The sequence below is a fragment of the Plectropomus leopardus genome, chromosome 10 (genome assembly GCF_008729295.1).
Source record: "Plectropomus leopardus isolate mb chromosome 10, YSFRI_Pleo_2.0, whole genome shotgun sequence".
Taxonomy (NCBI): domain Eukaryota; kingdom Metazoa; phylum Chordata; class Actinopteri; order Perciformes; family Serranidae; genus Plectropomus; species Plectropomus leopardus.
In genome coordinates this window covers 9,565,099-9,586,866 of record NC_056472.1, presented here as the reverse complement: position 1 = coordinate 9,586,866, position 21,768 = coordinate 9,565,099, and the positions used below count along the sequence as shown (strand labels likewise).

At 41.0% G+C, this 21,768-nt stretch overlaps 1 protein-coding gene across 4 annotated transcripts in view; it reads right to left on the bottom strand.

Moving 5' to 3' along the window:
* Positions 1-21,768, bottom strand: part of fn1a (fibronectin 1a) — a 36,635-nt gene that overhangs the window by 5,640 nt on the left and 9,227 nt on the right. For 2 of the 4 annotated variants that reach the window (XM_042495300.1, XM_042495301.1), the window contains exons 10-40: positions 19,849-20,004; positions 19,339-19,467; positions 19,023-19,166; positions 14,584-14,705; positions 14,294-14,462; positions 13,630-13,815; positions 13,304-13,432; positions 12,910-12,999; positions 12,625-12,819; positions 10,110-10,388; positions 9,730-9,993; positions 9,063-9,157; positions 8,556-8,724; positions 8,315-8,425; positions 8,000-8,191; positions 6,705-6,977; positions 5,712-5,826; positions 5,492-5,568; positions 5,308-5,397; positions 4,856-5,122; positions 4,635-4,751; positions 4,289-4,453; positions 4,025-4,180; positions 3,761-3,874; positions 3,354-3,623; positions 2,944-3,155; positions 1,924-2,011; positions 1,576-1,761; positions 1,321-1,410; positions 759-950; positions 565-654 (exon numbers count right to left, since the gene is read on the bottom strand). In XM_042495300.1, coding sequence (XP_042351234.1) covers positions 565-654; positions 759-950; positions 1,321-1,410; positions 1,576-1,761; positions 1,924-2,011; positions 2,944-3,155; positions 3,354-3,623; positions 3,761-3,874; positions 4,025-4,180; positions 4,289-4,453; positions 4,635-4,751; positions 4,856-5,122; positions 5,308-5,397; positions 5,492-5,568; positions 5,712-5,826; positions 6,705-6,977; positions 8,000-8,191; positions 8,315-8,425; positions 8,556-8,724; positions 9,063-9,157; positions 9,730-9,993; positions 10,110-10,388; positions 12,625-12,819; positions 12,910-12,999; positions 13,304-13,432; positions 13,630-13,815; positions 14,294-14,462; positions 14,584-14,705; positions 19,023-19,166; positions 19,339-19,467; positions 19,849-20,004 — 4,932 coding nt within the window. The remainder of the gene's footprint in view (positions 1-564; positions 655-758; positions 951-1,320; positions 1,411-1,575; positions 1,762-1,923; positions 2,012-2,943; positions 3,156-3,353; positions 3,624-3,760; positions 3,875-4,024; positions 4,181-4,288; positions 4,454-4,634; positions 4,752-4,855; positions 5,123-5,307; positions 5,398-5,491; positions 5,569-5,711; positions 5,827-6,704; positions 6,978-7,999; positions 8,192-8,314; positions 8,426-8,555; positions 8,725-9,062; positions 9,158-9,729; positions 9,994-10,109; positions 10,389-12,624; positions 12,820-12,909; positions 13,000-13,303; positions 13,433-13,629; positions 13,816-14,293; positions 14,463-14,583; positions 14,706-19,022; positions 19,167-19,338; positions 19,468-19,848; positions 20,005-21,768) is intronic. The other 2 variants (XM_042495302.1, XM_042495303.1) reach the window with 1 other exon arrangement.

Here is a 21,768-nt window from a genome sequence, read left to right as displayed (position 1 = left end):
GGAAGAATATGAATGACAATCAATATCAAGGGCTATATGCTGTAATTCTACTTTAGGCCCACAGAGGGCAGCACAGTATAGCTATGTTGCAATACCTGGACAATATTACCTATTACTTAATAATTACTGCTGTACATGTCTGGTGTAGTTAAAAACAAGTAACAGGGAAAAGAGTTAAAAGTATTAAGATTACGTCACCCAATAAGTGCAACTTTTGGCAAAATCCCCAAAAGTGGGTAATATAAAAACAGCCCATGATGATGTCTTCTATAGTTTTTAAACATTTTTGTGGGGAGAGAAGCTTGTTTTATTATTCTACATAGGCAGATGTATATGTAATACTGAAAATTAATACGCTGTGAGGATGACAGGGATACAGTTTCTGTCTGCTAGAGAAATATCCAATGCCTAGTTTCTCCAAAATGAGAGAGGAAGGTAAAATACAGACTGCCTTTTGAAATTGTCACACCATTTTAAACAAATTTGACACAGGGTCAACCCTCACTTTAATAAAAAAATGTAAGATCTATAGTTTGCTAGCAGGCAGATGATATGTTAACTTACGTGTTCTGGCTTTGCCCACCAGAGGTGTGCTTCTCAAAGCATTCTGCAGCGCCACAATCTTAATGACGTACTCAGTTCCTGGTTTCAGACCTGTGGCCAAACACAACAGAATACACAAAAAGTTATGGACATTTTCCACATTTTATCATCAATGCATGTTTGTGTCTTTTGTAAATCTCATGCTACACACTGACCGTTGATAAGGGCATAGCTCTGGCCTGCATGGGGTCTGGGGATGATCTCTCGAGGCAAACCACCGGCCTCCTCATAGGTGACATAATATCCAGTGACCCCTGGACTGCGTGATGGCTCCCAGGTGAAAGAGATGCTGTTGGGGTTCAGGGAGGTGAAGTGGATATTGGTGGGAGGAATGACCACCGGTTTGGCTGGAAGAGACAGACAAGCAATTAAGCATTCATACAACCTCAGATGCATGCTATTTTATACACTCCACTTAATACTGGAGCCTAGAATAACATCAGCAAAGTACCAAAATACTGATTTGTATGCATTGAATTTTGTCCATCTGAAAACCAAAGAGGGTAAAAATATAACAATACAAGTTTGTGACATTTTATTCTAAAAAAACCCTATCTCTAATTAATTCTAAAAAATCTAAAAAAAAAGTCTTGCTGTTGCAAATATTACATATACACAAATAAACATTTTACATGCCATCCTAGCAAAGATGTAACATTTCATAATCAAAGTAATGCATTACTCATGACTGACTCTGTAGGATACACTGATGGCTACCTGTGGTGGCAGTGAGTGTGAGAGGTGCACTGCGTCCGTTTCCTTTCAGTGTATACATGTTGATCTTGTAAGTGGTGCCTGGCTCCAGACCTGAAGGTGAACACACAGTAACAGATTAGTGACATTTTTGTGCAGTAATACTAATAATCTAATTTCAAGATAAATTATATTACATGGAATTTAACATTATTGTTGCAGTTTTGGGTTTACGCAATGCGCTTTTGTATATATTAATGCTTGCAAATTTTTACCAACCTGTGATAGTGAATGAGCGTGCGTCAGGGCCAATGGTCCTTTGAATGGGTATGTAGCCTGTAGAGGAGGTGGTGGGTGTGGCCTCAACCAGGAAGCCAGAAATGGTTTCTGTCTTGGAGCGCCAGGTCAGGGTGATGGAAGAGTCCTTAACATCAGAGATACGAACACGACGAGGGGGGCTGATGTCTTGAGGTAGATGAGAAGGGAGAGAAAGTCATTATGTTGTCATATTTTTTTAATGAAACACAAAGGTGAATTTCTGCAAAACACAAGAGCTATCATAACAGTGTGTATCAAAACAATGTGATAATTTATCCGAATATCACAGTGTATGAGTTACAAACTCACTCTCCAGAGTGTCGACCTCTCCTTGGACTGGCCTGCTGGTCAGAGAGTTTTTCAAGGCATAAACTTGAACTTCATAGGTAGTTGCAACCTAAAAGAGATAGAGAAAAAAGAGAATAAAAGACTTGAGTCTCTCACAGTGTTGTGCAGTATTCACAGGACTGAGTTTACTGGCTGCTGATTCAATGTGTGTGCATGTGTACACACAGCTATAAACCTGCCTAATATTACACTTTGAAAGAAGTGAAAGCTGCACAATATGCATTAGTTCTGCTATTGCTGCAATACACTGAAGATCCTATAAGGGACAACATTTGCTACGACAGACATTTCTGCATGTCCATTTTCACATCCAATAACATACGTTAAACCAACTGGTATCTGGAAGGTTGGAAAAGCAACCCTGAAGCCAGGTTAAAATTACTAAAAAAATTCCGTTATTATGCTACTTTTCAGGTTCAAACTTGTATTTTGAGTTTCTACCAGAACTTGTTTACATACTTAAAATTTCAAAAAACGCATGTTTCTAATATCGTCTGTCTCAATATACCTGTATTCATATTCTCTTTAAGCCTCCCTCCTGAAAAAGGCCAGTCTGCTTTGATTGGACAGTGTTTCTGGCTCTTCCACATCTGTGCTTTCATCATTGCAGCTGGGAATGACTTTTAACAGCACTGCACCAGCAGTTTCTTCTTATATATAGTAGAGTTATGACATCACAACTTCACAGAAGTCCTGACGGCTTGTTTAAAGTGATAGTTTCTTAAAAGGGACAGTGTGCACTCCTGTGTAGACTGAGCATTTTAATGCTTTCACAGTATTTATATATCACACATACTTGCTTTATAATCAAACCAGAAATGGAAAACTGACTTCTACAATATGAGACGTTTAATGTTTAAGGTCAGGGTGTGCAAAAACACCATACTGTAGTGTTACTGCACTGACACTCACTTAGAACTTCTTTTCCAGACATGAGAACAAATTTGGATCCTTCATTCAGACTAACAGACCCACACTCACCATGAGTCCAGTGATGTGTGCCTCTGTGGTGTCTGGGGCCAAGTTGATCTCCTTAGTAGGACCACTCTTGTTCTTTGGGTTCACCACCACACGGTAGCCTGTGAGCCCTGATTGGCCAGTTAGTCGATTTTCCTGACCCGGCACAGCCCAGCGCATAGTGAATGAGGTAGGGCCAACCTGGGAGAACTGGAGGTTGGTTGGTGATGAGATGGCTGGGAAGAGGACAGAAAAATGTGGTTACTGACGACAGAACGAACAGTATCTGCACAGGAAGGTGCTCAAATACTGTCAAGTTGGGATAATACACCTTAATATAATGCACCCAAAAATGTTCTGCTTTGTTTCTGAACTTTAACTTGTGCTTTTTTCACCTCGAATATATATTATCTAGATCTAATTTCCCTCTATACCTGTAGCTTGTGTCCCGACCAGTGGTGTGCTGGCTGTGTCATCATGCACAGCGATGACCTTCACAGTGTATTCAGTGCCGGGTTGCAGACCATAGATAACAGCAGACTCAGCGTCTCCTCGGGGAGCAGGGTGTAGCTCTCTCTCACCCTCCTCTGAGCTTGAATACAAGACTCGGTAAGATGTGACAATGCCCTCAGGACTGTCCCATGTGATCCGCAGTGAGGTGGAGTCGATGTCTGAGAAGGTCAGGTCCTTGGGGCGATCGACATCTAGGTGATGAGAGCAGAAAGAGGGTGGCAACGGGTTAGAGAGGTAAGGGAAGAGGACGGGAGGTTGTTTTTAAAATCACTGAAAGACTGGCAAACAATATTTCACAATTGGCTTTCTAGAAAGTGTAAAACCTTACTTGTTAGAGCATTCACCACCAGTGGAGAGCTCTCTCCATCTTGTCCAAGAGCGTAAACACTCAGAACATATTCTACTGTGGGCATTAGTCCTGAGAAAGTAATCTCTGTCTGGTCTGGAAAAGAGAAGAAAGAATACAAAAATGTGGGGGGGGCATTAGAGTTTTCTAAAAACAAAATGAGAAACCAGAACAAGTTTATAGCTAATCAAGATTTGAAATGGTGTCAAAGCACTACATCCTGGGGTGTCTGGTCAAACACTTTACCTGGAGCAACCACCTCAGTGAAAGACGGCCCCTGTCCATTCCTGGGCACCCCGGTCACCCTGTATCCTTTGATTGGGCCCTGAGCAGGGCTCCACCTCACTGTGACACTGTTGTCCTTCACGTCCATCACCTCCATTTCAGAGGGAGAGTCAACACCTAGGACCAAAGCATGGACAAGTGAAGTAGGAAACTTGAGGATGAAGGACAAACACTAAAATGGCGACTGAGTTTTTCCTTTGAGTGTGTGTGTGTCTGTGTGTGTACCTGTCTTGTGCATGACATAGATGGGAGTACTAGAAGCAGGGCTGTCTCCTCTACCGGTCACAGCGTAGACAGTGATAGTGTAGTCAGTCCCAGGCTTCAGGTTATTGATTGTGGTAGTGGACTGAGAGCCAGGCACCGTGAACTCCTTAGGGTTACTGTGACCTCCTGGATAAAAAATAATAATGTGATCAATGTTAGAAAAATCAACATTTGAATACTCAGAGAACTCCAGACACAAAGTTTCCATATTTAATTAACCTTGTTTGAACTAGAAGAAAAAGGAAAAATACATACAGATAACAAAGTCAAATCAAAGCAATGTTTTAACTCATCATTACTAACTCACCGGACTCTCCATGAGTGATCCTGTAGTAGCGCACGGTGACGGGTGGGGCATCCCATCGGACGGTGATGCTGGTGGGGGAGGAGTCGAGCACTTCCAGGTCTGTGGGAGCATCAGAGACTGGAGAAAGAGCGAGTGAAGAGACACAAAGAAAAATAAATAAACATGATGATGATAAAATGGTTAGTTACTAGGAGAAATCAAATGTTAAATCAGGATCGTACTTGTCTTCTGTTTTCCACTGAGCGGCAAGCTCTCTTGAGTCCCGCTCACTGCGAAGATGTTGACTAAGTATTCAGTGTCTGCCGTGAGTCCTGTCAGGGTAAAGTGGTTCCTGGATGGGGGCAGCCTCTCGTCCTTGGTTCTTCCACCGCTGGCCATCTGGTAACGCATACGGTAACCGGTAATTTTGCTCTGGGGAGCAAGCCAGTGGATGGTGAAGGAATTGGTGAGGATCTCAGAGAAACGCAGACCAACTGGTGAATCCAGGGCTGGAAAAATTTGGGAGATACAGAGAAGGATGCAAAAAAACTTCTTAATCATAAAAGGTAAAACATTTTTAAAAATCACCCAAATACTAACATGTATAGCATCTGTGCACTTAAAAGAAGCTTATTTTATACCTATTTCTAAACTAATTTACTCCTATTGTTACATTCAATCATATTAGACTCACCTGTTTTCTGGGTGCCAACGAGGGGCGAGCTCTCTCTCTGCTCATACACACACACAACGCTCACCAGATACTCAGTGTTAGGCAGCAGATCTGGGGACGGTAATAAAAAGACATAAATACAAATGTAATTGTTTGTGAGTCTGTTTTTCATTGTGTTTTTTTTTTCGTTTTTGCTCTAACTTACTCCTTAGCACCACGCTGTTACTCCTGCCTCCTGCGCTGGTTTCTGTATTGTCATCTTCATCGTCGATGGGATGATACCTGAATAATAAGGAGACCAAAAATGGGTGGTCATTTGTATTTTCTTTTTTTTACATGTGGGTATACTAAAATCAGTTTCTTGGAGAGAACATCTGAATAAACAATACTGAGCTTAAAGAGCTTGTTTTTGTTTCTTCTCGTACCTGATGAGGAAGCTGTTGATGTCAGCGGGGTTGGGGACATGGGGAGCGACCCAGGTGACTTCCATACTGTCTGCCCCAACTTTGCCAAAGCCCAAATCAGTTGGTGCCGGTACAGCTATTGAAAAGAGAAAGCAGTTTGAGACTCAAAAAAAACACTCATTCAATAGGAGTGGGGCCCTGCCATGACAATGTTAAATCATATCTGGTTTAAGTGGATGCAGCGGAGAAAACATAAAAAAAGTGTGGGAAAAATTGTGCATACGATTGCATGAGCTGTTGAAACATTTAAAAACTAAGTAAAAAAAAAGATAGAGCAGCTTGATTCAGAATGTACTCAAAAGGTTGATTTTTTAAGATTTATAAGTTCTCAAGTGAGAGTTCTCCAGAGGACTGGAATAATTCTGAGAGAGTAAGGTTGAAAATAAGGGGAGAAAAAAATAGATCCGAATAAAGAAACAAGAAAACAACAAAATTGCTAAAAGAGAAAAGTATTCATAATAGCGTCTATTTAAGAGAAGCGTCTGTGTTTTCAGTGTGTGTCAGTATAAATCCATCTTAAGTTTTACGACATCTTAAAAGTGAGAGAACAAGCAGTGTTTGCATTAGGGGGCAAAATGAGCCTCAGTATGATTAAAGCCAGCAACTAAAACCAGATGGTCCTCACGTACACACAGACTCACGTACACACAGACACGCACACACACACACACACACACACACACACACAACATTATTAAACTGACAACAAAGCATGCTGTGCAATTACATCAGCAACTTAGAGGGTTTTCTTTGAAGCACAATGTCTTCAGCTTCATAAGAACCTCATTACATTATATAACTCAGCACACACAATGGGATTTGTGGCGCCCTTGCTGGCAGCTCAAATCTGCCAACCTGAAGGATAATTTGGTATTCTTAACTAAATGGCTCCTCCAATAAGAAAATGTGATGATATAAGTAGTTAAGAAATGTTTTTGGTGCTGTGGTTCTTACAGGTCTGCTGAGTGACTGTGGTGGGCTCGCTCTCGCCATTCTCCGTCACAGTGATCACGCTAATGTCATAGTCGATGCCGGGCTCCAGTCCGTAGACAGTATATTGACCAGTTGTTGGCAGGACAAAGTCTTCGAAGATGGGTACACTCTCGCCGGCCGCCACAACCGTGATCCTGTAACCAGTGACGGCTGTGGTGTTGAGCGGTGACCAGCGGAGACTGATTGTGGTGTCGCTTACGTCCTTAAAAGTGAGGTCTGTCAACTGTGGGACTTCTGGGTAGGTGGGAAGAGGATTGGAGGGAAGGGGAGAGGGAAGAAAGATAGAAGACAACAGAAAAAACAAACAAACGGGGCAAAGGTGGAAGGAAACGGAAGGGGTTTGACACAAGGGCCAGAAAGAGGAAACCAGCAGACAAAAAGACAGGAGCAGGGGTCAGTGCTTCCAGTTGGGCAAGATATTCAACATCTCACACCAATGGAAGAACTAATGCAAGGCTGCTTTTCAAGGTATTTTACCATCTAGTGAGGTTTTATCTGTTGTTCAATGAAGCGGCTCCATTGAAAATGCTTCAAATATACAGTACCGTGCAAAAGTTGTAGACCACCATAGATTTGTTGTTTTAGCAAGTTTTCTTACATAATCTCCTAGTCTACCAGAAGAGTAGTAATGTAAATCCCATAATGTATGCCTGAGAGAGTTCAAGACATGCTAAGTGGAAAGGGAGGTCACACTAACTACTTGCAACTTTAACCTGTAGAAGCTTTTTTTCCTTACAAATCTGTGTTTTTAATGCTCTATACATATTTCTTGTATGTCCTCGTTGTGTTTTATTAAAAACACTATTGATAAATACATATGCATGATCATTATAACCTTGCTAAAATAACTAATAATAATAATAACAACTAATTAATAATAAATAATTTAAGGTGGCCTAAGACTTTTGCACAGTTTTGTATACAGGCAATATAAGATAAGTGTTGCAAAACAGTCTCTTGGTGCTGTTTTGTATAATCCCTCAGCTGCTGGTGCGAAGTTAGAGCAGCGACGCTAACACCAGAGCTAGCATCTGTTCAGTGTTGAGAGCTAATGTGTTATTTTAACAGCTTTCAACATAATGTGTTAATTTAAAATGGAGACAGTTTTTTTTCTTCCATGTCCACCAACATTATCATGAAAGTCAAGCAAGAGTTCCCGAAAGTAGGGGTCATCTGGCTTTCTCATGATGAACATCCATACCTTCTTCTCAAAAACCCATTGAAACCGCAGGGTTCTGAGTTGACCTCTTACTCACCTGGTGTAATGGTGGTTGATATAGGAGTGCTCTCCATATCATCCTTAACGGTAACAACACTGACGTTGTATTCCACTCCTGGGCTGAGGTTCTCCAGGGTGCAGGAGTTCTGCCCTGCCTCCACAAACTCCTCCACACTGTTTCCTTGCTGGCCATTGGTGGGAGTGCACGTCACTCTGTAGCCAGTGATATCTAGAAGAAAGGGAGAAAAAAAGTTTAACATGGGGTGGGAAATGAGAGGAAGAACAAGGAGGTAATGCACTGATGAGAAACAACAACAATGCAATGTTTTAATCCTTTGTTTTCAGAGCACACCTGGGTATGAAGGTGTGTCTGTACCTGGAGTACTGGCCCCGTTCCACTGGACTGTGAGCTCTCCGGTGCCTGGGTTAGACTCCAGATTCAGATCAGTGGGAGGAGACAGAGCTGGAGATGAAGAAGAAAAGGAGGAGTGAAAGATACATAAATAGAAGTCATTATAGGAGCAAATAAAACAGTAGGAAATAAAAGAAAAAGACAAAAACAAAAGAGTCAGTATTCATCGGTTTCTTCTTACGGGTGACAACGCGGCGTGTGATTGGAGTCCCCTGCTCATGGCCGTTAATAACTGGCTGGACGCTGTAGGTGTACTCCACTCCCGGAGTCAGACCAGAAATGTAAATGCTTCCTGAGTCAGAGGTCACATCTCTGGGGGCTTCGCCGCCTTGACTGGGACGGACTGTCAGCTGAAAGATAAATGCACACAGTGTCAGGAAACAGCAGACAGCAAAGCATGGGTTGGGGGTACAGGAGGTAAAGGTCAGAGGTCAATGTTTTCCCAAGAACATGGAAAGCCAGGAGAACATTCTCATCCACAGTGTGACATATTCTGGCCAATCAGATTTAACTCTGAGGTTTGTAGTTCCCATGTTATCTAACTCTAACAATGGGGCCCACAGTTAACCAAGAGTAACGAGAAAGTGCTTTTAACAGACAATGACAGGAAACAGTTTGTTTCTGAAGTCAGTAACACAGTCCAGTTGTTCATTTTAAGGGACATAAAAAAAACACGTTATATGTGTACCTTGTATCCAACACGGGGAACTGGGGTCCAGGAGATTACAATGGAGGTGTCAGTCACATCAGTGCTGAAATGAGGAGCGTTGCCCAGCGGGGGGTCTACAAACACACATAGAGTAAAAAAGTATGTTCTGATCAGTTTTGGTCACAAGAACCCCAACTGTATCAACTGTATCCACATTGCCAGTATCCTCCACTCACCTTAAAGAAATAGTTCAAATTTTAAAAAACAGTAAAATTTTCTACATATTAGTTTTAAGGTGGTGAAAATATGTTTTGCTGCTGTTTTAGTCCATGGTCATACATTGTCTTGCTTCTGTGGCGTTACTTCTGCAAACCACCACAACTGAGGCTAATAACCTGACAATGTATAAATACCTTATCTGAACCATCCCTTTAAATGACCAATATTGGTTTTTGATGGGCAAAACCACTACTACTAATATTTTCGGATTAATTATAAGATGACCAATGGCAGTATTTTGTGTGGGTAATCTACATGCCACTTGTAAAATGATACTATAAAATCTCTGAATAATAAAAGTGTACCCTCACTTTTTCAAATAAATATCAAGTCATCAGTCCAACCCTATGCTGGCTCTGAGTTCCAAAACACATGGACCCTCAGTGACCACAACATTAACCACTTTTGAAATGCATCAGGTACTCACTGGTGTTAAATACAGCTGTCTCTCCAACACTGAGTGTGTTGTCTTGCTCTGCGTGTAGTGTAGCAGTGTACTGTGTATCAGGCTTCAGGTTGAGGAGGGTGTACTCAGAAAGGCGGGCAGGCAGGCGCAGCTGCTTGGGGGTGGAGCCCTCCACAGTGAGGAAGAGCCGGTAGCCTGTGATTTTGGCACGGGGGGCGTACCACAATATCACAGCACTGTCCTCAGTCACGTTGGCAAAATGGATATCCGTGGGAGCATCAGGCTCTAAAAAGAGAGACATCAATAAACAGGGTTTAGTTTATTTCACTGTGAAAATCCATTTGCAAAGATCGATTTTTGTTTGCACAGTTATTCCCTTGAAGGGCATCTGTCATACTCACTCGTAGTTTGCTCGCCAATAAGTGGTAAACTTTCCTCTCCGTTGTGAATGGCGTAGACGTTGAAGCGGTACAGTGTTCCAGGCTGGAGATGTGAAACTTCAATGTAGGAGTTTTGACTGACAGGCAGAGTCATCTCTCTCTGCGGAGAGCCAGACTCATCGACAGGGATGGCGGTGACCCGGTAACCTGTGACGGCACCAGTTGGGCCAGTCCAGGTCAGGACGATCTTTTTATCTGACACCTCAAAGAACTGCAGGTCTGTGGGGGATGAAACCTCCTCTGTGGATGGAAAAAACCAAAACACAGCATAAAAATTTTAACTCTTTGACATCTATTTAGATGACAGGGCTCCTCATGGTGTAAGGGTTAAAGTTGACCCCTTTTACCACCTTAAACAGACAATATCATGAAGAACTCATTTGGTTGTGTTTGAAATAATATCTGCTGAACAAGATAACGTATGAAGAAATTCAAGTCAATTCCATGACCTCATGGCTGTGTTTTTATCATGCAAGTGATTAAAAAAAACTGATTTAAATAGAACTCTTACTCATATATCATTCAACGCATTGGCTTTTATGTAACAGATCAAAACCCACGCTGCTTCATATAGACATGAACATATTAGGCCTATAATACAATTTCTACATGAAAGGAAGGGAAATCATTACACTGCTACATATTTTGGACAGACTGGCTGACAGGACACATGCCAACACCCTTAGATAGTAAACAGCAGTAAAGACAAGTTGGACAAAGTGCAAAAAAAAAGGAGAGACATGTTTCTTGACGAGACCAAGCAGAGAGGAAAGACAAAAAAGAATTTAAAGAAAAATGAAAGGTTGAGATGCTTAAATGTTTGGAACTGTGATATATGTACTAAAGTGTAGACGCAAAGTAACTTAACTACAGCACAATGCTTTGCTCTACATTTAGCCGTTATTTTCCATTGGGCAGAGCCCTGGTGCGCAGACTTGTGATTCCTTTCTTGGGCGTTACACATCGCTCTAATTTTACACCTCGCTGCTGTACACAGTGCAGATTACTTGAACTTCAAATGTGTTTGCAGCTGATCTTTTAAAGCACATCCAATCAGGTGATGTGGAAACTTAAACATTTTAAATGCTTTAACATTTTCTAAATAATGTAAATGATATTCTTTTTTATATGACCATGTTTAAAGTTAGCAACAGCTCTGCACCCAAGCCAGTGATAAATGCAGCTCATACATCTTATGTGTAGACAGCAGTCTTGGTCCTTCTGTCATAGTGCACATCTGCTGCAGCACAGGGGGGATTTACTCATCTGTCCAAAGATGGCAGCAAACGCTCTCAACTAGGTCAATGTTCTACCACACAGGCTGTACAAACAAGCACACACACTTTTCAAGCATCTGCTCTACTGGCCCAACAGCATGTTCGGCCTGGCAGACCAAAAAGTTTTACATAACTTCAGTGAAGCAGAATAAGGGTGCAACAGCTGTGAACTCAATGACTTCACTTTCCAATGGAAAACTCGTTACTTCTAGTATTAGGAATTGGAAACTTCTACATAGATCAGTGACGAGGCCACAGGATGACTTGCAGATTGATTCTGGAGGGAGCCCTTATGACAAGAGCAATAAGTCAAATTCATATGAACATACAGCAGAGCACGGGGGACCTGGGATCAGATGAGGATATTTAAGGATCAAAATCACCTAAGCAGGCAGATTTTTGGTCAATGCACACTGACTGCTGGTGCTAACAGAAACAAGGGACAGACTTTCCCATGCTGTATTACTCTGCATGTTTGCTCTAATCATTTTCATAGTATCTGGAGGGTGTATCTGGGTGCTTTTAAAGTGCCAGAAATTTTCTCCCATAAACATTTTAATGTCTTGGAAGTCACTTTTTTTAAACCAATTACAGACCAACACAATCCTAGACCGTAACACTTCCAACTTTGTAGGTATACAGTGGCTATCTAGAGGAGTACACAGAAAAAGATTTGTGCTGATATACAGACATAGAAGCAAGGTGTACTTTTAAGGAAAAAACAACAACAAGGTATTGAGGGTTGCTTCTCCTATAATCCATTCAACTGGTCTTAAAAGTCCCATTTTGTAAAATGTCCTATTGTTTTTTAAATAAAAAAAGCAGGTATAAGTGCAATGTAAATACTGTTAAAGTATTAAACTGCTCAACCCACAAAAAAATGCACACAGTCTGTTTCTAAAAACTGTGCCTTTAAGTGAGCCGTCAGGACTAAGGTGAATTTGTGATGTCACAACTCCAGGTAGAAACTGAAGAAGGTAAATACAGGTATATTCAGCCAGTATGAGAGAAATAGTGTGTTTTTTTAACATTAACTCATATAAATACAAGTATAACCCTGAAAATGAGCAGAAAATGGGACCTTTAAGTTTGCCTGACACTATCACATGCACAAATGAAAAAGCACTCAGGCCTACTGAGTTCACCTTTCTCCAAATAACAATCAGGTCTCCATTGTTTCACAAATCTCTGTTTTTTACCTGGTAGTGGATCTCCAGCAGTATTGACCTGTACAAAGATTGGCTCACTCTCCAGGCTGTCCTCCACAGCGTAGATACTGATGTTGTACAACTTCCCAGGTAGAAGGTCACTCAGAGTCACAGATGTCGCCGTGTCGGGGAGAGTCAGCTCTGTGCTTTCACCCTCTACCGACGGCGTGTAGATGACACGATAGCCTGCATGGAAGAAGAGACCACACGGTTCATTGTGCGTATTTTACGAATGAAGTGGCAGGGGTTCAACACAATATATTTTGGTAGTCATACCAGTGATGGGAGCCAGTGGCTTTTCCCAGCTGATCACTATGGAGCTCTCTCCCACCTCCTCCACTTCATGCTCAGTAGGAGCATCAGGTGCTATGGAACAAATGAGGTGTAAGTGTGAGAAGGAAAATTACAACCACTGCCTTTTTTTTTTACTGGATCATTTGATTTATAGTCCACCGGCACATGTTCATTAGGCTGCCTGCAGGTCTGGGATTTCAAACATATAAGTGTAGTAGCTGTAACTTCTGTGAGAACAGGAAAGATCAGAGAAGAGAAATGAGAATATATAATGGGACAAAAGTGTGTGTGTGTATGTGTGTGTGTGTGTGTGTGTGTGTGTGTGTGTGTGTGTGTGTGTGTGTGTGTGTGTGTGTGTGTGTGTATGCCTACTAACCAGTGGTTTGTGAAGTAGTAAGAATGAGGTTGTCCTCTCCGGTATCTGTAACCTCATAGACATTGATAGTGTACTTCCTGCCGGGTAGAAGCTCATTAATGTTCACTGAGGTAGCTGTATGGGGCAGATCTGATAGGAAAAAATGGGCCGCATTAGACATCGGTTTTCATACAATTTAAAGCAGATAAATAAAACTGTTTTATTTCAAGCAATATCTTTTGACATCAGACCAAATTACAATGCATAATATTTTTGCCACCATCCACACAAACCCAACTGCATTTCTGTATATGTATATTCAGGTCAGTTTGTATATCTACACTCACCTAGCACCAGGGGTTGTCCAGTTCCCTGTCCCTGTTCACTGAGCTCATACTCGACTCTGAAACCAGAAACTGTGTCGGAGGCGGAAACCCAGGAGATGACAAAGCTGCTGGAGGTAATTTCGGTCACCGACTCAGAGATGTCAACCACAGGCGGAGGCTGGGTGGTCTCGCCATGTGATGTCGCTACTACAGGAGAGACACATATGGAAAATAAGAGAGTTGGTTACTTGCTGCCTCTGAAATCAGAACTGGTAACACTATCCAGGACACTCTTGGAAAAAAAGGTTTTAAATCTCTGTGAGGACTTCCTGGTTAAATAAAATTAAAGTGGAGACAAAAAGAATTAAAAAAAAACAAACAAAAGTAGCCAAATAAATGGAAAACACTGTTGGTTAACCCTTTGAACCCAGAACCCGTTTACTCAATTTCTTATTTTTTTTTTTTACTTTCCTGTTTGCTTTTTTCGTTTGTTTGATGGGGGTGGGGTTGTGCTAATTTTCAGGTCATTTCCTCGTACTTTTTACACATTTTTTATTAATTTTGGGGTCATTTTGCTCATTGCCTTCTTCCTATGTTTCTGACAGAAATCTAGTCAATTTGTTTAGGTTTCAAAACAGCGCAGCAACTACACCAGCACTGAGATCTGTCAACTACTTCAACTCACATGATCCGTAATTGGTGGAGAAGTCAAAGCGCGTGACCTCTTGGGCTCCAAACCGCAACACGCTGATTAGCTGACCCTCGTAGGTGATGCCCGGCTTCAAACCAGAGATGGTGTAGGAGTTCAGATGGCCAGGGATTGTCACCTCTCTCCATGGGTTATGAGTGTTTTTCTGTAAAATGTTATTAAAAAATAAGACAAGCAAATGTACTTTAAAGCTTTGCATGAGATCCAGTGGAGAGATAAGCAAGAAGAATCATTGTTTCTTTGTGAGGCTCATTCAGAAAACTCACCACTCTCCACTTGAGGATGTACTGGGTAATGTGAGCAGACGATGGGGCATTCCACTGAATAGGGTGGGAGTTGGGTTGGTTTCCAGTTTCAGTTATAATGACCTGGACTGGACGATTGCCACCTGAGAGAGGAAGAACAAAGACAGAGGGGTGAGCTGTTATATAAAACAGACCAGCACTTTCACCGTCCACTGTAAAAATATCATCATAATGTGATATTGTGCACAGCTTTAACAGACAAAAGGAGACACTTTCAATGATGTAGATATCTATTATCATAGTTAAATCTTAACTTTGGCAAGCAGACGCAAAAGCTAACATGGTGAAATACTGGCTCTTCTCTTAATTTCAGAAACTTACAGTTTACATAACCCAACACAACAGTAAGTGTGCAGCAGTGTTCTCCTGACCAGATAGAGTGAGGGAAAACTATCAAGTCTGTGTCAGATTCCAGCCCAGATTTCAACAGCTGGAAGAGAGAAGTCTTTTACTCTACTTTCTCTTTTCTTTAACTTTCTCCATGTCAGCATGTTTTCTAACCTTCTCTGTTCTCTTGAACTGACTTATTTTGCTCCAGGAATTTGTAAAAGAGCAGCATTTAGAGGAAATAAAAAGTGCAAATATAGCGGATTCATTTCAAGGTGAAAACAGCTCCCCGTGTCATTGTTCTTAAACCTTTGACAGACTGTCCTTTAATCTCATCTAATCTGTAACCTCAGGTCCTCCACTTTTAACACTGCTGCAGCAAACTTAATAAAACTAAAAAGAGTTAAAATTACATTTTTTTTTCTCAATGGAGTGTGGCTTTGAAGAAAGCAATATAATGGCTTCATTTCCACTGTCATGAAGGTAAAGCTGTGAAAATATTCTAGCGCACACTTAAAATTATATAGTTGTTTTTTTCAGGTTTTTAGCTGAGACTTTTAGGTGGCTAAAATACATTTTGTTGCTTGGCTTACATGTCAGACTACAGCCTGTTTCTCCAAAGTGAGGGCATGCAAGCTTGCATCTATTGTAATCAACTGTCTATTGTTTAGTACCCCATAAAACCCACTTCACAAAATCTGAACTATCCTTTCACTATCTGAACAATGCAGCATTTTTTATAATGATAGGCTTTTGCATGGCAGCACTTGTATGATGTCATGTGATAAAAAAGTTTAAAAACACTTGCAGAAGCATCACAGAAAACAGCCAAGTTCTATAAACAACAAGCATCCACGAACAAAAGCACGTTAAAAATAAAAAAAGTTGGAAGCAATAAAAAAGTGCAAGAAAACACCTTGGGAAAACGATACAGCCAAAAGGATGATACAAAATCATGAAATTAATGTGCTGTAAAAGCCCCTTTCAGTTCAACAAACCCAATTTTTGATGTTTCTTAACTGAATTCTTCAACTTTTGGGGCACGGTGCTAAACAACATTCATCAACTGTCTACGCACATATGTTAGTGGATTCCTTGGAAAACATCACAGTGATAAGTTCTTGGGAGCTCAAACATGTATTGTGTAATTACAACCTCTGGATAAACTTGAGATTTGTATTGCAAAAAGTGTCAGACTACACTCAAGTGTATCAACTTATCAGACAATTCACAGAACATACAATTTGAATATAAAAAAGACCTAGTAGAGAAAGAAAAAAATATATCAGCACAGCTGAAAATTTTAGTCTCTTTGCTGTTTTCGGAAATGCACAAAAGGGTATCAAGTCATCTTTAATGTAAACAGAATTAATGTGGCAAGCAGACTCCTGACATAAGCTGTGCTGATAGAAACTGGTAGCTTCTATAAAGAACTGAGGTTTTCTGACCACTTTTCCAAATAGCAGACCTGTAATCAAAGTTTCTGAGCAAGTGGCTCGGTTAACCAGAAGTTGCTAGCAGATACACAAACCTCAAAAACAATCTGGGACCAATTACTGCCTATTACAGACCCACAGACCCACAGGCCACTGGCGAGGGTAAGGGTTACACAGAATCAGATGTGGGACGCAAATGAAAACGGATGCACACTTGCAGTGGATATACTGCATGTGCACATGTACAAAAACTCCCAGTGTTACATACACACATCTGTGTAGCGTAGAAGCAGACACAAACACATGCACCCCTTTACTTTGCAGACACAACATTCATTCTTGATATGTGCAGCATATGCAGGTGGTGATAAGGACCACAGGAAAGGGGAGTAATGTTGAGAGTCATCCTAACAATAAGAAATGCCCCAAAAGATTAAAGGTTTAATTACACTCCAGACAAGGGGAGATAAACGCAAACCACAGAAAAGAAAACAACATTTTTTAGACGATCTTATCAATGTAGTGCCAAATCTGAGACTTGTGAAAACCCTTGAAAGATCCTTCACTTGGGTTTTCCATTTTTACCTTTTATGGTGTTTTACTCAGGGAGCCAACTGACTTGGATTTGCCTCTTGCTGCCCTTAAATCTTAGCATGCTGTACTTTGTATGCCCAAGCACACACACACACAAACACACACTCACACACACAGAGCAAGTTCACAGCTGGTTGCTATTATAGCCACTTACAGAGGAATACTGCCCTACATTTTGTATCTCCCGTCAACCTGCTTCACACACAGAGCAAACAAGTAATAGTTCAAATGTTCCTTTACATAAGACTTTTGGAGCCTCAAGTTCTGTTTCCACTACCACAGCTTAACAACCTCACTCTATGTAAAATGTAATAGTAAATATATGTACATTTGTATCACGTGGGAAAGAGAAGAAGAAACTTAAAGTCAAGACAAAGTCCAGAGAAAGCTTTTTTTTTGTAAAAAGTCAGTGGAGCCGTCTAGCCAAGCTTGGTTTCAGGTCAGCAGGTATGAGGTACCTTAACCATCAAGGCTGCATAATGTTGTGTAATGAAGCGTGACTTTATTCTAAATTATAGTGGCTAAGGGCTTAAACTGTCAGACATGAGTTTAGATTTAAAGTGATTGCTAAAATCCACAAAATTGGAAACTGTTGTTTAGCAGGCTTTAAAGGTGTGCATGCTGTAGGTGTGTGTGACGGGGAGGTGTGCAACTGTGGTGTTTTGTACAGCTGTGGCAACAGCACAGGGGATGGACCACATGCTAGCAAGAACAAAGGCAGAGGGTAGGGGGTGTATCTGTAAAAGAGGAAATCACACCCCCTCCCATCTCTGGCTGTTTCACATCAAAGTCAAGGGCCTCATTTTCGAGGTGACTTAAACAAATATTTTGCACTGCGGGGGTTAGAGTGCGTTTTTTAAACAGAGCTCATTTTACCATCTGAACACATTCTTATTTTAGGATTAAATATCTATTTTACAGCAACTGTGGACATGTTTTCTTATCTTTACTCCGTACAACACCAGAATCCACATAGCTATCAACCTGGCTATTTACAGACCCCAAGCTTTGACAACTTAGCAACACTAAAAATAGATCACCAGAGGTGCCACCTAACAAAACAGCAGTCAACATAATAAAATATCACAAGGGACGGAAACAGGATCAGGAGTTGAAGGACAGGACGTTTTCCGCTGAAAAAGCCGACCATGTGAAAAAAACATGAAAAAAGTCAACATTGTAAGAGACAAGCACAACAAGCAAATTTGGGGATTTGCATGAATAAAACCCTGTAACACAGTATATGTAGTTTCATGTGCCAATATCAATATACCTTAAGGGGGGGGGGGGTTGATACGACGCAATATTTTTGCTTGGAAAAGAATGTATCGATGCATGGACGTCAAGTATCAATTTTTAAAAATATAAATGATTAATATCAGAAGTATGAATAATGTATAACTGAATACAATCCAAATAATTACATTTTTGGTAGCATACTAGAGTGACTAAATCAATTGCTTTTTCAATCCACAAGATCAAGTTTGCTGCAATAAAAATGCCTGAAGGGGGATGAGAGGACTGAAAACTTCTTCATCTTATTAGAAAATAACACATTCTGACAAAGTTTTACTTTAGGAAAATAAATTATGTTTTGGAAAAAAAATGTGTTTTGCAATGTATGTTATCCAAATGCTCAGCATATTGCAACACATTTCTAATCACAATAATACTGTATCGTAGTGTAAGTATTGTGATAATATTGAATCATGATTTGCAACATTGATGTAGGCTAAATTTCGAAAAGCATTTTGTCTTCTGTCACTTTTGTGTTCCATCTATCTATTTAGTCTTCTTTAAATAAAGTGACTTTTTGTCCTTGTGTATGGCCCCTGCCATCATTAGTTTGTATAATAAGACACATTCATTTCTCTGAGCGAGGTGGAAACTTTGCATGAAGGAACTGCTAGGCCTTTTACAACCAGATATGTCAAAAGCATTGCCTCAAGAGAAAAGGCTTTGATGGTTGACAAATGAATATTGTCTTATAGTATATAGAGTATCACTACATTGCCAAACCCTAATGTAAATTTAAAATCTTACCAGGGTAGGACTGCTGGGGCTCGCAGCTGAGCTCTCCAATGCCGTTGCCATAGCAATAGCACTTGTACATGACTCCTTGGATGACTTTATCCCAAGACTCTCCGATCTGATAAAAGGCTCTCGTCTCTGGCTCCTGGCACTGATCTGAGGGAAGAGTCACATTAAACCAGATATTTTAACAGGGACTACCGACTAGAGCTGGCACAAACGCTCCTCCCCTCAAATATTAGTATTTACAAGTCATGGTTGAGACTGAAGGACCGCAGACAAAGTGGTTCAGTCTGTAAGATGTAAACCTGTATAATGGTAAACTCACCAATGGCATCACACTTCCAGCGACCACGTCCCTGTCCAAAGCAGGTGCAGTTCATGGTGTAGCCCTCATCGTGTTGTTTGGTGAAGGTCTGGTTCACCTCATAGGTCAGACTGTCCACAATACACTGATCTGCAACAGACAAACAAACAGATATTTAAAAACATGCAATGACATGAAGAAAAAAAAAATTGACTTCTTTTCTGATCTCACTTTCGCACATGTTCTGTGTGTGTGTGTGTGTGTGTGTGTGTGAGAGAGGGCGTTGCAGGTGCAACTGAGGCTCATTAAGTGCAGGTGTGCAGGCTCATTTTTAACCTTTTGGCAGGGGAGTGATTATATTACGCATGACCTTTGACCTCTTCACTCAGAGGATTCTAATTTTACTCTAATTATTACCCCCCATATAACCCACATAATGACACAAACACTCCTGCAACAGCAAGTCTAAATCACCTTTTCTTCCTGTGTGTAACCTAACACACACACACACACACACACACACACACACACCTTTAAGCTGGGAGTAGGCAACACAGCTCCATTCGCCTCTGCCATTGCCGACGCAGGTGCATCTCATCATGTGACCCAGAACATCGTGCCGTTTGTCCCACTGGTCTCCCACGCGGTACATCACCCCCTCACTAGTTGTGCACACTTCCTCATGGGCTTGAAAACACAGAGCAAAACCAGTTACAAAAGCACATGCTAGTATGCCTGGATCTGATTGACACTGAAATAGAAAAGTTTACAATTTGGGGGAAAAACTGGAACAAACTAATAACACAAAACACAAATCAAGCAACACAGAAAATGATCTAACATGCAACCAAATACAAATGAACACATCATGCAGTGTTGTTAGTTACACAAGTGGTGCATACTGGCAACGAGATAAAAACACAAACACAAACACACCATGATGAATGATCCCCCTTTGAGATCAAAGATTCTACCCTACAATTACTACACCAGGCCATAGAGGATACAACCACCACAGAACACCTGTGTCCGTAGAGCAGAAGAAGATTTTCCAGGGCTTAAAGCCAGAAACAGCTGTCTTGTGTCTTTGTGTGTATTCAATGACTGTGTGTGTTCGCCATATGTCCTCCAGTAATTAGAAAGAGAGAGTAGTTTTTAAATCAGGAAAGATGTAAAGTTTGGGAAGGTGGGAGGGACAGGAATAGATCTACATCTATGAGTGTGTGTTTGGGTGCACAGTGAAAAGAATATGCTTTTGGTAATATGGGACCATATCACATCAATGGCTATTTTAGTGCAAATTCTAACCTCTTCTGTAACCTGTATCCAAATTACAGGATGGAATACAGCAGCAGGGCTCACAAAGAAACCCTCGAGTTTACAACGGTGGCAAAAACTAGCATTTAATGTAGAAACAGATGAGTCAGTTGCAGACTACAAGACTGATTTTAACTGTTTTGTGGAAAGCTAGAGGAGCAAAGTTGATATGCATGCATGCCTATATATCAGATTTACTCTCCATATAGGGTACAGAGGTGGAGTAAAGGGGGGATCTGCTGTCTTGGAGCCCAGACTGAACATTCAGGTAGAATCTGGAGCAGAACCAGACCATCTTGTTTCTGAGAGTAATGTGCATTTGGACTTGGTTTGGTTGCTATGCAAAAAGTCTTGGGGCAAATATAAAGGGGCTGGATATTTTCAGGAAATGGTATAGAATAGTGAAATACCTGGCCATTGGTTGGAGATTTGCAGGGTCCAGGCCTGAGGTTCAAGCCAATTCTTGTCTCATTTCTACTGTATGATACGGCTCGGCTCTCCTTAACTCACAGTTGGTACGAGGTCGTTTTTCTAATTTGTTTTTCACTGAGAATAGTATCTTCTTAAGAGTAGGCAGGATTTTTAGCTGATTGCCATAGCTAGTACGCAGGACAAGCCATGACATCATCTTCAATGCCTACACTCGCTGCATCTTTTCATCTGCAACTACTTTGTCAATTGTATGGCGTAGTGCACTTTTTTTTTTTTATTTGAGTAATGTAAATTGAAGAATTGCTTCCTTTATTGATGCTTTTAGCTATTTAAAAATAACAAGTTTGTGCAGGCTGTCTTGTGTGCAAATTTGTACTTCCCTGGGTAGCAAAGGAATGGCCCGCCTTCCTCTGCCGTACTCCAGCTCTCATTGGCTTACCACCTCCTCTAACCTCAACCTATCCTTCTCCTTTTGCCTAAACCTAACCAATCAAACCAATGAAGGCAATGTGTAATAGCCAATCCGAGGGAGAGCAGGGCAGGTCATTCCTTTGCTATCCTATGATTCACAAATTTCAAGTGACAATTTCATGACGACTCTCCTCGACCAGTCAGTTTTTGCAGTGTTTTTTACTCCACCTTTTAATATCAGCTCAGCTTGCCTTGAACTTTGACCAAGAAAAGTTTACCAAAAAAAGTTCC